This window comes from Moschus berezovskii, chromosome 11 (genome assembly GCF_049115385.1).
Source record: "Moschus berezovskii isolate FMDL1 chromosome 11, NW_MosBer_1.0, whole genome shotgun sequence".
Classification (NCBI taxonomy): domain Eukaryota; kingdom Metazoa; phylum Chordata; class Mammalia; order Artiodactyla; family Moschidae; genus Moschus; species Moschus berezovskii.
Genome location: NC_142470.1, coordinates 8,823,824 through 8,840,497, shown reverse-complemented (window position 1 = coordinate 8,840,497; position 16,674 = coordinate 8,823,824). Strand labels below are relative to the sequence as shown.

Here is a 16,674-nt window from a genome sequence, read left to right as displayed (position 1 = left end):
ACCTCTGTCTGGGTCTGCATTTACCCACTGATAATATGGGTAGATTAACCTTGATCCCTGCTTCTCTGAGCGATGGTGAATCTTCTCTTTCAGAGCTGCTGCTGGAGGTCTGGCCTTGATGTTTCTTGGGAAGTGGGAAGGGGACAAAGGCAATGGGGACATGCTGTCTGGTTTTACTCTCTCCCCCCCCCACATCCTCGTGTCTGCAGAGTCCCCTGTGCCTGTGGTATATGTGACCCCATGGCAGGTCTCCCCCTGAATGCTCAGCTCTCCATCCCCTACTCACTTCAGGGCAAACAGGCTCCTCCAAAGAGGGCCTAGGTCAGTGGAGTTCCCCATGATTCACGGGACTTCTTTTAGTGGGCTCAGATGTACTTGGGTAATATCTTTAGAGAGGTTCAAATGGCTCTTAAGATATACTCTTCCTTTTCTCCTTCATCCTTTCCTCAGATTAGGCCACCACTTCCTGTTAGAAAGCTGGGGCCGTGAAAAAGAAAAAAAGTACAAAACACCTTCTGCCCAGTGCTGCTCATGCTTCTGGGCCTCATGCCTCCGGGTCGGGCACTGTCGGCCTTTAGAACATTCCTGCCGGTACAGCAGATCTTCAGAATTATAGCATGGAGTTTCTCCCTTCTCTTGTTCCAGTAGGTTTTCTTCTGTGTATTGGGCTATTTTTGCTTATTTCCATGGATTCCAAGGAGTTATGCAGATGAGCACTTCCTCTGCCATCTTTCCAAGAAGTTCTTCCTCTGCCGAATATTTTAAATAGTGAGACAAGAAAGATAAAATAAGTCAGAAGATTAAGAGGAACATACATTTTTTAAATTAGAAAGTTAAGACTAGAAAAGATAACAGAAATGAGGGAAAGGATTAAAATTAACAGTAATGAGACAGCATCTGAACAGTTAAAAATGAAGCTAAAAAATTAGATGAGAGTATAAAAAAGAACTCAAAAACTCAGAGTAAAGTTAGGCAAAAAGACAAAATTAAACAGTGGAAAAAGTTTAAAAGAACTAGCATTGAAGTGTTTCTATGCTGGGAGAAATATCAATAACCTCAGATATGCAGATGACACTACCCTTATGGCAGAAAGTGAAGAGGAACTCAAAAGCCTCTTGATGAAAGTGAAAGAGGAGAGTGAAAAGGTTGGCTTGAAGCTCAACATTCAGAAAACAAAGATCATGGCATCTGGTCCCATCGCTTCATGGGAAATAGATGGAAAAACAGTGGAAACAGTGTCAGACTTTATTTTTTTGGGCTCCAAAATCACTGCAGATGCTGATTGCAGCCATGAAATTAAAAGACGCTTACTCTTTGGAAGGAAAGTTATGACCAACCTTGATAGTATATTAAAAAGCAGAGACATTACTTTGCCAACCAAGGTCCGTCTAGTCAAGGCAATGGTTTTTCCCGTGGTCATGTATGGATGTGAGAGTTGGACTGTGAAGAAAGCTGATCGCCGAAGAATCGATGCGTTTGAACTGTGGTGTTGGAGAAGACTCTTGAGAGTCCCTTATACTGCAAGGAGATCCAACCAGTCCATTCTAAAGGAGATCAATCCTGGATGCTCATTGGAGGGACTGATGCTAAAGCTGAAACTGCAATACTTTGGCCACCTCATGCAACGAGTTGACTCACTGGAAAAGACTCTGATGCTGGGAAAGGTTGGGGGCGGGAGGAGAAGGGGATGACAGAGAATGAGATGGCTGGATGGCATCACCGACTCTGTGGACATGAGTTTGAGTATACTCCGGGAGTTGGTGATGGACAGGGAGGCCTGGCGTGCTGTGATTCATGGGGTCGCGGAGAGTCGGACACGACTGAGCGACTGAACTGAACTGAACTGAAACATAATTTTAAAGATGAAAGGGATAGACATGCTAAAACATTGAAAAAATCTTAGTATTTAAAGATTAAAAGAATATAATCAACATAGGTTATTTCCTTCTGTAATGTTCCAGGTTAAAGATGTATCTGTATTTACTAATTTACAAAGATATCCGAGACTGAATTAGAGAGAAGAGCAAGTTACAGAGCACTGTTACAGTCTCAGTACATATGTCACATAAAAGTTGCACATATGTAGACAGAGGAGTGATGGAATGGTACCAAACTGAGCTGGGAGAGGTAAGGGATCGAAAGTGGGGCATCATGCGCACCATCAGATCCCCTCACCATTTCTGGAATCTTCTCCCCTCCCCTCTGTGGTGCATTTTTGCCCTAACACCCACACCTGGGTGGCCACTCTTCCTAGGTGGGCTACGCTTGCTCTTACTGCAGCTGCTCTGCCACGTGTGCAGAGAGCGCCGTGTGCCTGGAGTTTACAGCCCCCACCCTGCGACCCAGGGCCCTCAGCAGGTGGGACAGCTCTGATGCATAACCGACCTCAAGCAGATTGTAAAGCCAGCTCTGTATGTGATTTTACATTTTCTAGTAGCCACATTAAAATCCGTACATTTTACCTTCAACATGTGGTCAACATAAAAATTATTGAGACATTCTGCATCCTTTTTTATTCGTCCTAAGTCTTTAAAGTCTGGTGTGTGTTTTACATGCACATGTCTTGCTTTCCCTGCCTGCATTTCCTTGCTCGGTGGTCACATGCGGCACGATGCTAACGTGTGGGACAGCCTGCCTTCATTTGAGTTGAAGCTGTTCCTTCACAGGACTTCGCCTGACAATGAAACCTCACCTCCCCATCCAGCTTCCTTCACTCCCTTATTGGTTTCTTATAGGAGCACTCTCTTTCCTTTTTAAAAAAAACTTGCATAATTGAGAAAGAAATATTTTCTTAATAAATCTTTTGCATACAACTGTTATTTTTGTAATTTAGAAAAACCTATAGAGGGTTCAAAGAAAAACTGTGCCTCTCACCCAGAACCCTGCTCCGTTATTGTTTGTTTGTTTATTGCTAAGGCAGCCATTAGCCCTAGGACTCTGGGCTTTGGAAGACTTGAGGTTCCAGTGAGTAAAGAATAACTGACAACAAACATACCAGCCCCTTCCCTCCTTGCCATTTATCGCACGTGGAAGGCTCAAGCCTTTCATGTCTGTCGAGTTGCTTCCAAGATAAGTGGCCTGAAGCCAACCAGGGCCAGATTATCCAGCAGTCTGACAGGTATGCAGCTTGTGTTCTCAGACCCAGGCAAGGTGTTGGGGGGAGCTGGGTCATCCCTTATAAACCTAGCAAGAGTGACCTTTTTTTCTTTTGCAACATGCCTGCAGCCTATAATTGGTACCACTGTAGCAGCTTGGGAGTGGGTAGTGCCCATCTGGCTCCATACACCCAGGCTGTGTGGAGTCACTTCTCTTGGCATCTAAACGCTGCAACAGTATGGGGGCTCCCTGTCAGAGGCCTCTTCCTCACTAATAAGACCACCACGGCTCTTGTCTTTTGCCTTATCACAGCGTTTATTGAGAAGACAGTACAAAGAGTCCCTTTTGACATAAGTGTTAGCTAAGATTGATTTTTATTGTTCCATTTCATAGAAGTTGGATTTTCTTTGCTTTGGATTTGTGTGTCACTTGAGGTAGAGATGAGGGAAGAATGCTGTTGACTGGCTCGGAAAATAATTCCAATCAGAAAAAGTGGGATGCCTACATTTCCTAACAAAGCTGCCCTCTTTTGTCCCAGAATCACCTTCCCACCTTCCTCACTGTGTCACCGGAGAAAGAAATAGACTTGTTTCAGCAATGCATTTCTCAATTTCTTCCCATAAACTATCCATTTGTTAATTCAACAAGTGGTTACTGCTTACTTCCTCTATGCCATTACTCTGGCAATGTGAGTTTGGTCCTTTTGTCTACAGTGTTGTTGCCAGCATAGGCTCTTTTTATGGCTCTTCTTGGCTGTTTTAATTGGAAGCTGGGAGATAAACCAGGCACTCTTGGACTAAACACCGATGGCCATGAGGTCCGTCCTCTGCAGGTACTCCAGACTGAGCTTTCCCTTCCTCAGCAGATGCTGCCTTTTTCTAAATAAGTCTGTGATGGTTCACATGCTCACTGTCCTCCTTGTACCTTTGACTCCGCTGCCTGGAGAGTGTGGAGTCCTCCGCTCATTGCTAAGGGGTATGATAGGATTTGGATGTTTCTACGGCCGTTATGTCACAGTGTGCAGTCTTGGTGGGGCACCTGGATCTTGGGAGTGTCTTGTCTTCACCCCTGATTACTGACGGGCTGGCCCCCAGGGAGGAGTAGCCAGAACAGGCCAGCACTGGGCCCATGTTCTTCTCTGTTCTCAGTGCCTTTCCCAACTCCTCTGCTTCAGTACAGCACTGCAGCCTCCAGGCCCACTGATGGATCCTCTGACGAAAGGGTCCTGCGGGAGTCAGATGGCACAGACCCTTCTGTGGAAAGCCAAGTCCTCTCTGTCCTTTGGCATCCAGCCCCTGCAGACGTGGCCAACTAAAGACCCTGAAGTAGAGGCCCAGGTCAACCTGTAAGTAAGTAAGAGAAGCATCATCTCAGTTGGGGCTCATGCTCACTCTAACTTGAAACCCCCTAATGCTCAGGAAGAAAATTATCTTTGGGGGGAAGAGTATGGAGGGAGAGGGGAGTGGATATTTGATTGGGAGATTTCATTTCTGTTTCTTAATGGTCCCTTATATGTATTTATGTATTTACTTAACCATGTTTATTGAGCACCTACTCTGGCCAGGCCTTGTGTCAGGCATGGCAGGCAAAATAGATTCAGCTCCTGTTCTCAGGGGATTTATAGCTCATAGAACAGATAGCCATTTACAGGATGTCCTCAGTGTGCCAGCAACATACTCAGGATATAAGGAAATAGGATATCCCCTCACCTGTGAATATCAAATGGTATCTAGAAGGGGAAAATTCCAATTAATATTCAGAAGAAATGATAATAATAACTATGTTATAACTAATATATTAATAGATTCTAGGTCCCAGAGAGTGGTAACTATGTTTTCTTATTAAATTTACTCCTGAGTCCCCAGGGCTTTGTTAGGGTGTACAGTATTTCCTGGATGAATGGATAAGTAATGAATGAAGAAGAGGATACCACAACACAGGGGTGCTTAGCTTTCCAGGGGAATCAAAGGCAGCTAGCTGCAACAATATGATTGCCTTAAGAACAAGAGATACTTCATTGATTCCATGCAACAAAAATGATCAATGCTTACTGTACCTGGTGCTTTTGCGGGCCTAAATTCCATCGAGGGTCATGGATCAGAATCACCTGTCGGGCTTATGAAACAGCTGATGCCTGGGGCCCACCCCAGAGATTCTGACCCAGGGACAGCCTTTCCAGGAAGGCAGACAAGTAACCCAGTATTAATAATTCCAATGCCACTAGAAAAGGAGCATGTAGAAAGTGCTACAGGAGGAAGGAATCTGCTGGAGGACAGGGAGGAAAACAAGAAACAGTTGCACTTAGCCAGTCAGGATGACTGTCAGCCAGGCAGGAAAAGGAAAGAAAGCCACTTGAAACAGAGGAAACTGAAGAGCAAAGGCTCGGATCTGTGGAAATGGGTCCCAGCAGTGTTGACAGGCATTAAACTAGTGGTTCTCAAACCAGTGGTTCTGCAACCCTGGCTGCACAAAGTCAGTCTGGGAGCTATGAAACAAAGCTGGCACATTTTACCCAAGATTCCCAAGTCAGGGTGAGACACAGATACCAATATTTTATACAGCTCCCCAGAGAATTCTCATATGCAGCAAATGTTGAGAAATGTTAAATGTAACCACACATCAGTTCAGTTCAGTTCAGTCACTCAGTCGTGTCCGACTCTTTGCACCCCATGAACCGCAGCATGCCAGGCCTCCCTGTCCATCACCAACTCCCGGAGTGCACCCAAACCCATGTCCATCGAGTCGGTGATGCCATCCAACCATCTCATTCTCTGTCGTCCCCTTCTCCTCCTGCCCCCAATCTTTCCTAGCATAAATAAATACAAAATAGCTGTGAAGCACCTTATATGCCTAGCTAAAGTGAAAGTGAAAGTCGCTCAGTCATGTCTGACTCTTTGCAACCCCATGGACTATATAGTCCATGGAATTCTCCAGGCAAGAATAGTGGAGTGGATAGCCTTTCCCTCCTCCAGGGGATCTTCCCAACCCAGGGATCGAACTCAGGTGTCCCACACTGCAGGTGGATTCTTTCCCAGCAGAGCCACAAGGGAAGACCAAGAAGACTGGAGTGGGTAGCCTATCCCTTCTCCAGCGATCTTCCTGACCCAGGAATGGAACCGGGGTCTCCTGCATTGCAGGTGGATTCTTTACCAACTGAGCTATCAGGGACGCCCTGAGGGGTATAAATTTTTATATCTCAGGCAATGGGGAGCCATTGATAGCTTGCATGATTTTAAGCGACAATACAGTTTGAAATAGACAAGGTTCACAGGGTTTGGATAAATTCAGGATTGCTGGTTCTGCAGTGGGTTCTTCCAGGAAATCAGAGAAGTCTGGAGTCACTTCTGGCTTTTCAGAGCTGCCACCATACTTCCCACAGTGCCCTGTAGGTCCATTTATGAGAATGTGGGAAATGAATGTCACCTTGACTGTAAACTGAAATCTAAAATTTCAATGAACGCTGAATTATTTGACCGAAATGCTCCTGTTTCTTTGGAGGTGGCTGGTAACTAGCGACCAGGCAGGCCCAGCACTCTACTCTGGAGAGCAAGGAAACCTGGGCTTCATCAGCCAAAGGTGAGATGAGGGGAATGCCGCTCCTCCTTCCTCCCAAACTCCAGGCCAGAGTCACAGCCCTCAAAGTAAACCCTGCGGGCGGGGTTTGGCTGCACCCCAGATTCAGGGGAGTCAGGGCTGGACTCATTGGGAGACAGATGTTGGGTTTTCTAAAAAACGGACTAGAGAGATGTGTCTTTAAGAATTGCTGCCATTCTACGGGCCGTTCATTCACTAACTCATTCATTCAACAGATTTACTGGCTACCTCTGCCAGGCACTTGTACAGACATACCAAATGCATTTTCTCTTTTTGCTGCTGCTGCTGCTGCTGCTGCTAAGTCACGTCAGTCAGGTCCAACTCTGTGTGACCCCACAGACGGCAGCCCACCAGGCTCCGCCGTCCCTGGGATTCTCCAGGCAAGAACACTGGAGTGGGTTGCCATTTCCTTCTCCTTTTTAGTCTTCACCAAAAATTCTGACGAGGTAACTACTGCTGGCTTCATCTTACAAATGGGGAAGCTGAGGTCCAAAAGAGTGAGAAACACATGTTCAGAACACACACTGCTCTGTAAGTGATAGAGCAGAGATTTGCACCTGTCTAGTCCCAGTGCCACTCTCCTAACCTCAGCTGTGCAAGTAAGAGCAAAGTGTTTATGGCATGTCAGTGCCCACAGGGTGTCTTGCTTCTGTGGAGTGAAGAATACAGCAGGACCAGACTGCACATAAATAAAGCTGACCAAGCACAAAGTTGGGCCTTATGTGAGGTACCATGGTTATACAAGGCCTGCTTTCCGCCAGAAAGAATTCTGATATCTTTGTTGTTGTTCACTCTCTTCAGTCATGTTGGATTCCTTCCAAACCCATGGACGGTAGCACACCAGGCTTTCCTGTCCTTCACTATCTCCCGGAGTTGGCTCAAACTCATCTCCATTGAGTTGATGATGCCATCCAACTATCTCATTCTCTGTCATCCCCTTCTCTTGCCCCCAGTCTTTCCAATGAGGGAAAGCATCAGGGTCTTTTACAACGAGTTGGCTCTTCCCATCAGTTGGCCAAAGTATTGGAGCTTCAGCTTCAGCATCAGTCCTTCCAATGAATATTCAGGACTGATTTCCTTTAGGATTGACTGGTTTGATCTCCTTGCAGTCCAAGGGACTCTCCAGAGTCTTCTCCAACACCACAATTCAAAAGTATCAATTCTTTGGCACTCAACCTTCTTTATGGTCCAACTTTCACATCTGTACATGACTACAGAAAAAACCATAGCTTTGACTATATGGACCTTTGTCAGGAATGTGGCGTCTCGGCTTTTTAATATACTGTCTAAGTTTGTCATAGATTTTCTTCCAAGGAGCAAGTGTCTTTTAATTTCATGACTGAAACACCGTCCACAGTGATTTTAAAGCTCAAGAAAATAAAGTCTGTCATTGTTTCCACTTTTCCTCCGTCTACTTGCCATGAAGTGATGGGACTGGATGCCATGATCTTAATTTTTTGAATGTTGAGTTTTAAGCCGGCTTTTTCACTCTTTTCTTTCACTTTCATCAAAGGGCTCTTTAGTTCCTCTTTGCTTTCTGCCATTAGGGTAGTGTCATCTGCATATCTGAGGTTATTGATATTTCTCCCTGCAGTCTTGATTCCAACTTGTGCTTCATCCAGCCTGGCACTTCACATGATGTACTCTGCATATAAGTTAAATAAGCAGGGTGGCAATATATAGCCTTGACAAACTCCTTTCCCCATTTGGAACCAGTCCATTGTTCCATGTCCAGTTGTAACTGTTGCTTCTTGACCTGCATAGAAATTTCTCAGGAGATAGATAAGGTGGTCTGGTATTCCCATCTCTTGAATAATTTTCCACAGTTTGTTGTGATCCACACAGTCAAATGCTTTAGCATAGTCAATGAAGCAGAAGTAGATGTTTTTCTGGAATTCTCTTGCTTTTTCTGTGATCCAGTGGATGTTGGCAATTTGATCTCTGGTTCCTCTGCCTTATCTAAATCTAGCTTGTACATCTGGAAGTTCTCGGTTCACGTATTATTGAAGCCTAGCTTGAAGGATTTTGAACATTACCCTGCTAGCATGTGAAATGAGTGCAATTGTGGAGTACATTCTTTGGCATTGCTTTTCTTTGGGATTGGAATGAAAACTTGACCTTTTCCAGTCCTGTGGCCACTGCTGAGTTTCCCAAATTTTCTGGCATATTGAGTGCAGCACTTTCAAAGCATCATCTTTTAGGATTTGAAATAGCTCAACTGGAATTCCATCACCTCCACTAGCTTTGTTCATAGTAATACTTCCTAAGGCCCACTTGACTTCACACTCCAGGATGTCTTGACTTCATACATCCTGGATGTCACCAGGATGTCTAGGTGAGTGATCACAAATCAACTTACTGAGCGCCTGTGTGCTGCACTGGGCCTTATTCTAGGCACTGGGCATGCAGAGGGAGCATCTCCTTCCAGATTAAGCTGGGGCTTCTGGAAGTGCTGTTACCTAGGGAAGTCCAGGGAGATTTCTCAGTGGAGGGACTACCTAAAAGATGGGATGCTTTACCAGGCAGAGGCAAGGGAGATGTTCCCAGACAGAGGGGACCATCTGTGCAAAGGCCAGCAGCATTTAAGCACTCTAGATTTGAGGAGAGCCACAAAAAGTCTGGTCTGGCTGGTGCTTCTTGGGGAGTGGTGAACAGTGAGCCTGGAATGGCAGACAGAAGCCAAGTCACTGGGCAGTGGGGGGCTTAATCTCCTTGCTAGGAAGTTTGGTCTTGACTCTCTTACCTAGAGCAAAGCATGATCAGATTTGCATACTGGAACTATTACTGGTATCAGTGGGCAGCTAGATTGCAGAAGAAAAAAGCTGGCAGCAGGGAGACCTATCAGAATGGCCGGGTAAGAGATATTAAGTGTTCTGATGAGTAGCAGGAACAATGGGATTGGATTAAGGAATAATTAAGAGAAAAGTTAGAGTGGACCTGGTAAATGCATGGGTGGTGAGGTGAGGAAGTGACCCTCAGAGTTTTGACTCTGGCAGCTGAGTGATGGCCTTGCCCTTAAAGATAGGGTCTTGAGATGAGGCAGCACAAAATCTGAGGCAGCATGAGACAGAGATCATTAGATACCACTGTTGGGGCAGGCTTCAATAATATGTGAGCCAAGAACTTCTAATTCTGAGGAGGGGTATAAATACATCTTTAGAGGCAGGAAGTTCTTGGAAGAGTCTTCTTAGAGTAAAGTGAAGTGGATCTTGAAAAAGGAGGAGAACCTTCCTTCTTTCGTTTTTCTTGAACCGATTTTAATAAGCAGAGGTAGGAGAAGGGTGTTCTAGATGCAGATCCTGATTTGCCACTTGTATGGTGAAGTAGCAGGAAGTCTAGAAAGTCAGACAGGGGGACATATTGTGAAAGGTGTTGTACTTAATCCCAGGACAGTGGGACACTGAGTGGTTTTTGAGACAGACAAGTGATGGTTTGGGCTCTGATTTTTAAAAGTTAATTTCACTGATGTGTGCAGTGAGGAGGCCAAGAAACCAACTAAGAGATGAACCACGGAGGGGCTTGTTGGTTATAAGTGACAGAAACCCATCTCAAAATAGTTTAGGTGTGAAAGGAGAATGTGGGGGTTCATGTGACCAAGCTAAGAAAAGGGACAGATCGTGCCTCGGGGTCAACTGGATTCAGGAACAGTCAGTCCACACCCTCAAGCTTCCACTCTGCTTTCTTTCTGCCTGTTGACCTCTGTGTCTCCTACCATCCATGAGTTTTTACCACTGCAGTGAGTGTGATCTTGGGCAGCGTGGGGTATGTTGTCAGGCTTGCAACTTGAGAGGACATATCTTCCCCATTGACATATGTATGAAAGTGAAAGTGTTAGTCACTCAGTTGTGTCCGACTCTTTGTGACCCCATGGACTAGCCCCCAGGCTCCTCTGTCAATGGAATTATCCAGGCAAGGATACTAGAGTGGGTTCCCATTGCCTTCTCCAGGCCATCTTCCCGACCCAGGTATAGAAGCCAGGTCTCCTGCATTGTAGGCAGATTCTTTACCATCTGAGCCACCAGAAAAGCCCTGGTGTATACCTGTGACTGATTCATGTTGCTACATGGCATGTTGTATGTATGCTGATTCATGTTAATGTATACATGTTGATGTATGGCAGAAACCAACACAATATTGTAAAGCAATTATCCTTCAATTAAAAATAAATTAATTAAAAAAATATATTTTCCCATCAGTTAGAGGAACCCTGGGAAAGGACTTGAGTTTCCCAGCCTGGGCCACATTTCCGTTCCTACTTCTGGGGGAATGTCTGTTACCAGGGTCAGAGGAGGCAGTTCTTGCTTCCCTGGTGAGCAGTGGGAGGGCTCAGGAAGTAGAAAAACAATTTGAAGGGGTCAGAGAAGCCAGAGGGGCAGTATCAAAAAGGAGAGTGCTCTTTGACCAATCACAAAAATAACTTAGGAAGTTTTATCAAAAATATGGATCGTGGAACTGTAGAATCCTTAGTGGTGGGACCCAGGCCTGGGGCTGAAGGTGTTGAATGTAACAGAAAGTTTGAAGATCAAAACTAATATCTTCTGTTGAGTTTGATGATTCAGGAAGCCATGGGGCTCCTCTGAGAAAGTGGTTTCAGTTGGGAAGGGAGGGCAGAAGGCACACAACGAGTCTCTCTGCATCCTCACGTCTCCTCATTCATAACCTTATTTCAGGGCTGTGTCCGACCCTACAAGAAGAAAAGTCAGTCAGTTTAGTCGCTCAGTTGTGTCTGACTCTTTGCGACCCATGGACTGCAGCATGCCAGGCTTCCCCGTCTGTCACCAACTCCCAAAGTCTTGCTCAAACTCATGTCTGTTGGGTCGGTGATGCCATCCAACCATCTCATCCTCTATCGTCCCCTTCTCCTCCTTCTTCAATATTTCCCAGCATCATGTTCTTTTTCAGTGAGTTCTTCTCATCAGGTGACCAGAGTATTGGAGCTTCAGCTTCAGCATCAGTCCTTCCAATGAATATTCAGGACTGATTTCCTTTAGGATTGACCTATTGGATCTCCTTGCAGTCCAAGAGACTCGTAAGAGTCTTCTCCAGCACCACAGTTCAAAAGCATCAATTCTTGGGTGCTCAGCTTTCTTCATGGTCCAGCTCACATCCATACATAGATGCAGACGCCTCTCACAGGCCAGATGCCTCTCACTGGCGGATGTGAAGTAGGGAGGGTTCCGGCTTTAGCCTCCAGGCCTCCGCCGCTGCTGTGGCTAGTACCACCACCAATACTGCCGCCTCCGTTGAAGCTTCTTATTTCTAAAATGGCGCCCCTGGACTAGGACAAGTATGTAGAGATAGTGCGGCTATGCAAATACCTACCAGAGAAGGACTTGAAGTGGCTTTATGACTACGTTTGTGACCTCCTTTTGGAAAAGGAGCCAATATCAACACCAGTAACAAGAGGTACAGTCTCTTCCTTAGCTCAATACCTTAGGAAAAGACAAAGGAAACCTATTGAAAAGATGGTTATTCAGGGCCATTCTGCCTTAAAAGGATGTCAACCAGGAGCTGAGGGAAGAAAGTCTGGAGTTTTTAATCCCATCTGAATTATCTGCCCACTCTTTTTAAAAAATATTTCTTTCTTTCTTTATGTGGTTGCCTTGGGTCTTAGTTGCAGCATGTGGAATCTAGTTCACTGACCAGGGATAGGACCTGGGCCCCCTGCACTGATTGGGAGCACGGTAATCTTAGTCACTGGACCACCAGGCAAGTCCCTGCCTATTTGTTTTTTAAACCATCAGTCCTTCCTATGACTAGTTACAGTATCCTAGCAACAAGTGGATTTTTCTAAAAGTACAGTTCAGATTTATTTCCATCACTAGGCTGAATTAGCAGTGGTTTACTTGTTGATCTTTTGGAGAAAGTTGTCATGTGTTTGAAAGAGTTTATAATCAAGGCATTATACAAATTTAGGCAATTTCATATTTAAATGGGAAGGTCCCCTGGAGGAGGGTGTGACAACCCACTCCTGTATTCTTGCCTGAAGAATCTCCATGGACAGAGGAGCCTGATGGGCTGCAGTATATGCGGTCACAAAGAGTCAGAGACAACTGAGCAACTAACCACAGTACATATTTAAACATTCTAAAATAGCTTTCAAAAGCTATTTAAAACCTAGTTTGCTCCTGAATAAAAGTCTACTTGGTTTAAAAACACAGAGCTGGAGAGAAAGCCTCTGGTTTTAAATGAGGGGAAGTAGTAGGAAGCCCAGGTGGCTGTTGGTCTTGGCCACATTTGCCAATGAAACTCCAACAATAAGGAAATTGATGTTTCAATTTCCATTTGCCTGACTCCTGTCACTAATTCTCAACTGGTTCCAAATATAGAGAAGAAAGCAGTTTGATTTATTAAAAGCCTCCCAAAACTCAGACAATTGTGAGGCAGGCTAGGATTTGTATGGGTCTGTCTAGAAAGAGGTTTTATTTATTTATTTATTTATATTTAATTCTCTTGTTCTTCCTGGTCTTTTCAAAGTGTCTGGCACATAGAAAGTGCTCACTAAATATTTGTTGGGTAAGTTAAAGGTCATACTTTGGCCACCTGATGTGAAAAACTGACTCATTTGAAAAGACCCTGATGCTGGGAAAGATTGAAGGTGGGAGGAGAAGGGGCCGACAGAGGATGAGGTGGTTGGATGGCGTCACCGACTCAATGGACATGAGTTTGAGTAAACTCTGGGAGTTGGTGATGGACAGGGAGGCCTGGCATGCTGCAGTCCATGGAGTCACAAAGAGTCAGGCATGACTGAGCGACTGAACTGAAGTGAAGTTAAAGGTAATAGAACAAAGGTGCCAATTAGGAGTCTTCTGCAATGATGAAGGTCTAAGCTAAAGCAGAGAAAGTGGAAATGAAGAGGGGAACAAGTGATAAGGGACTAAGAGACATGGTATAATTGTGGAAATATCCTCAAGTGCAAAATGGCATGTACCAGGTTATTCATTGCAGTTTATTAGTAGTAGTAAAAGGTTTAAAACCATTTACCTAGGAATCTGTTAAATAAAATATGGTGTGTCTACTCAATGGAATAGTATATAGCCAAAAGAAAAAATTACAGGGGCTTTTTTGATACTGATTTGGAAAGATTGCCAAGGTACATTAAATGAAAAAATAACAAAAAGAATGGAATTGTGAATGGTTTACTAGTAATGTATTTACCAAAGTCAAAAGGGAATATATGTCTTTCTTTCGTTGTAAATGCACACAGCATCTCTGACAGTAGAGGCTACTGATGGGGAGAGGAAATGGGAGACGGGGTGTGAGGCCAGGAGGGAGGAGAGGAGAGACTTTCTCTTGTATGGCCCTGTGGACTCTGTGAATTTTGAAGGAAGTGAGCTTTATCTCTTCAAAGAATGACATATAGAGTACCGGGTTAAGCTCCCTATGACAACCTAGACGGATGGCATGGGGTGAGGAGTAGGAGGGAGGATTCAGAGGAAGGGGACATATGCGTACTTATGGCTGATTGACATTGTAGTATGGCAGAAACCAACACAACATTGTAAAGTAATTATCCTCCAAATAAAAATAAATTTTAAAAAGGACACCAAAAATATACATGACTAAAAATTTTTTAAAATAATGAAATATAAATACACACATACAAACATGTACCAGTCAAAAGCAACACTGTGCAGGCCTGTACCGGGGCTTGGAGACCAATTAGATGTTGGATATGGGGGAAAATCTGGGTGATGACCCTGAACTTAAACCTCAAGTGACTAGGAAGAACATGGCAGTGCTGCTGACTGAGATGTGAGTGAAGAGTAGGAGTGAGGGTACCTGGGGGCATGTTATGTTTTAGGGGCTCCCAGGGGATTCACAGAACCACATCCAGCAGTTAGAAGTCAGAACTTGCAGTTGGAGAAAAAGATTTGAGTTGGAGATTTGGTTTGGGTTAGCATAGAGGCAGTATTTGAAGGTGCAGGGAGTAGTGAGGTCCCCAGGGAGGTGAGTGACCCGAATGGAAGGGAGAGGAATGTGGGTCTTCACCTTTCAAGGGTGGCTTAAGGTTCAGCACTGCCTTGCTGCTCTGTGTGATCTAAGTCAGGGAGGAGTATGGTGTCACTCTGCCAGGATGTCCTGGTCCTTTTCTGGGAACAGAAGCTGCACCACTGAGCTCCACATCCCCTGGAGGAGCAGTCACTAACAGCAGTCATTTTTCCTCAAGGAGGTTATGCCATTACTAAAAATTTTATTCCTTTGACTATTCGCATTTTCTATTCTTTCAAATTTTACAGTCCTCAAGGGCCAGCAACCCATTTTTGGTTCTCACCTCATCTCGAAGTACAGTACAGAACACCATGAGGGCGCACTATAAATAGTGACTAGATAGTATGACTCTTGTTAATCATTGCTTATAAGAAGCAAAAGGAAATAGTTTAGGCTGCCGTGCCCTAAATTCACCTAAACTAACCCTCATTTTTATAAATCCCATTTGGCCTTGGATGGAGGCTGGTTGTTTTCCTGTCATCTTCTATATTAACAAATGTTCTTGGTTAAAATCCTTTTGCCTTCTATATTTCTGTGAATTTGGTTTATCTATTATTTTGCTTTCTTTGAAGAACGTTTCCCCCACCCCCCACCTCTCCACTCTCTCATCCTTGGTCTCAAATTCTCATTTTTGTAGACCATCTCAGGATCAGAGTACCTTGGTGAAGTTAACATTTTAGAAAATCTTTCACAAATACAGTTTGACCTTAAAAGCACAGAGTAAGCTGCTCTTCTTCCAGTATGTGGTCTGAATGTATCTGGAGAAAAACAGAGCACAAGTAAATATGGAGTAGCCACCTGATGCGAAGAGTCAGCTTGTTGGAAAATACCCTGATGCTGGGAAAGATAGAAGGCAAAAGGAGAAGGGGACGTCACAGAATGAGATGGTTTGATAGCATCACCGACTCAATGGACATGAATGTGAGCAAATTTCAGGGATAGTGGAGGACAGAAGAGCCTGACGTGCTACAGTCCATGAGGTCACAAAGATTTGGGCATGACTTACTGACTAAATAACAACAAGGGATCTAAATTGGTCCTAAAAATTAGAATAAAATATAGAGGTCATTTAAAAAGCAGTGGGAGGAGCCTTCCCCCTTAAGGGAAAATTCAGTCAGTTCCACAAGCATTTACCTTTACATTTGAGACTAAGCATTTTTCACATATTGATATGGGCTATAAAGCAGATCAAGATACATCACCCCAAAAATGCCACTTTGGCATAAGGATTATTTTGAGCTGAAGGCAGCTGAGAAAAGGCAGATATAGGAAGAACTGTCTGCCCTCCCCCATCTGACTAAAAGCGGGTCTTTAATTTCTCTATGTGAAGGTACACCCTCCCCTCTCTTTACCGAGAGGAGGAGAATAATCCTTGTTACCAGAGACAGAGACTGCACAAAGGTGAGTCTACATAAACAAACCTTTCTAAGTAGCCCTGTCTATCATTGCTTTCCCCTATGTGGCTCCCTTCCCATGACTGACCTTTCCAGAATCCCCAAATCTGGCCCCTTTTTTTATGTCTAGTCACTTCTCCACAATTTATCGCCCTTTGTTAAAATGGTATATGAGTCTCTGAGTCTAACTGCTATTTTGGGTTTTCTTTTCTGTGCAGCCCTTGTGCATGTAAAATTAGAAGTAAAATTTGTATGCCTTTTCTTCTGTTCATCTGTCTTTTGTCAACGTAATTCACAGGCATCAGCTACAGAACATAGAAGAATAAAGGGAAAGTTTTTCCTCCCTAACTGCTATTTCTTAAAGTTAGAGCATTTTAGATCACGGCAGAGTCTAGCTTATCTCTGGATTTCCACAAAGAGATTTTTTTTTTTCTTCTTTGTGTTGTTCAAATGCACATACTTTCTTGCTAATGAAGGACATGGATGCACAATCTCTGTTTCTTCAAATAGTTGTTGTGCTCAGACTATTCACCATGCTGACGTGTGTTTTCTCTTTAAATCCAACAGCCCCATGAGGACTGTCCCAAATTTATCAGTA

General features: G+C 44.3%; 1 protein-coding gene across 1 annotated transcript in view; it reads left to right on the top strand.

The window, feature by feature from the left end:
- The window catches only part of GARNL3 (GTPase activating Rap/RanGAP domain like 3), a 168,585-nt gene that overhangs the window by 16,163 nt on the left and 135,748 nt on the right, over positions 1 to 16,674 (top strand). Inside the window, exon 2 of the mRNA XM_055400212.2 lies at positions 4,271 to 4,441. Coding sequence (XP_055256187.2) covers positions 4,271 to 4,441 — 171 coding nt within the window. The remainder of the gene's footprint in view (positions 1 to 4,270; positions 4,442 to 16,674) is intronic.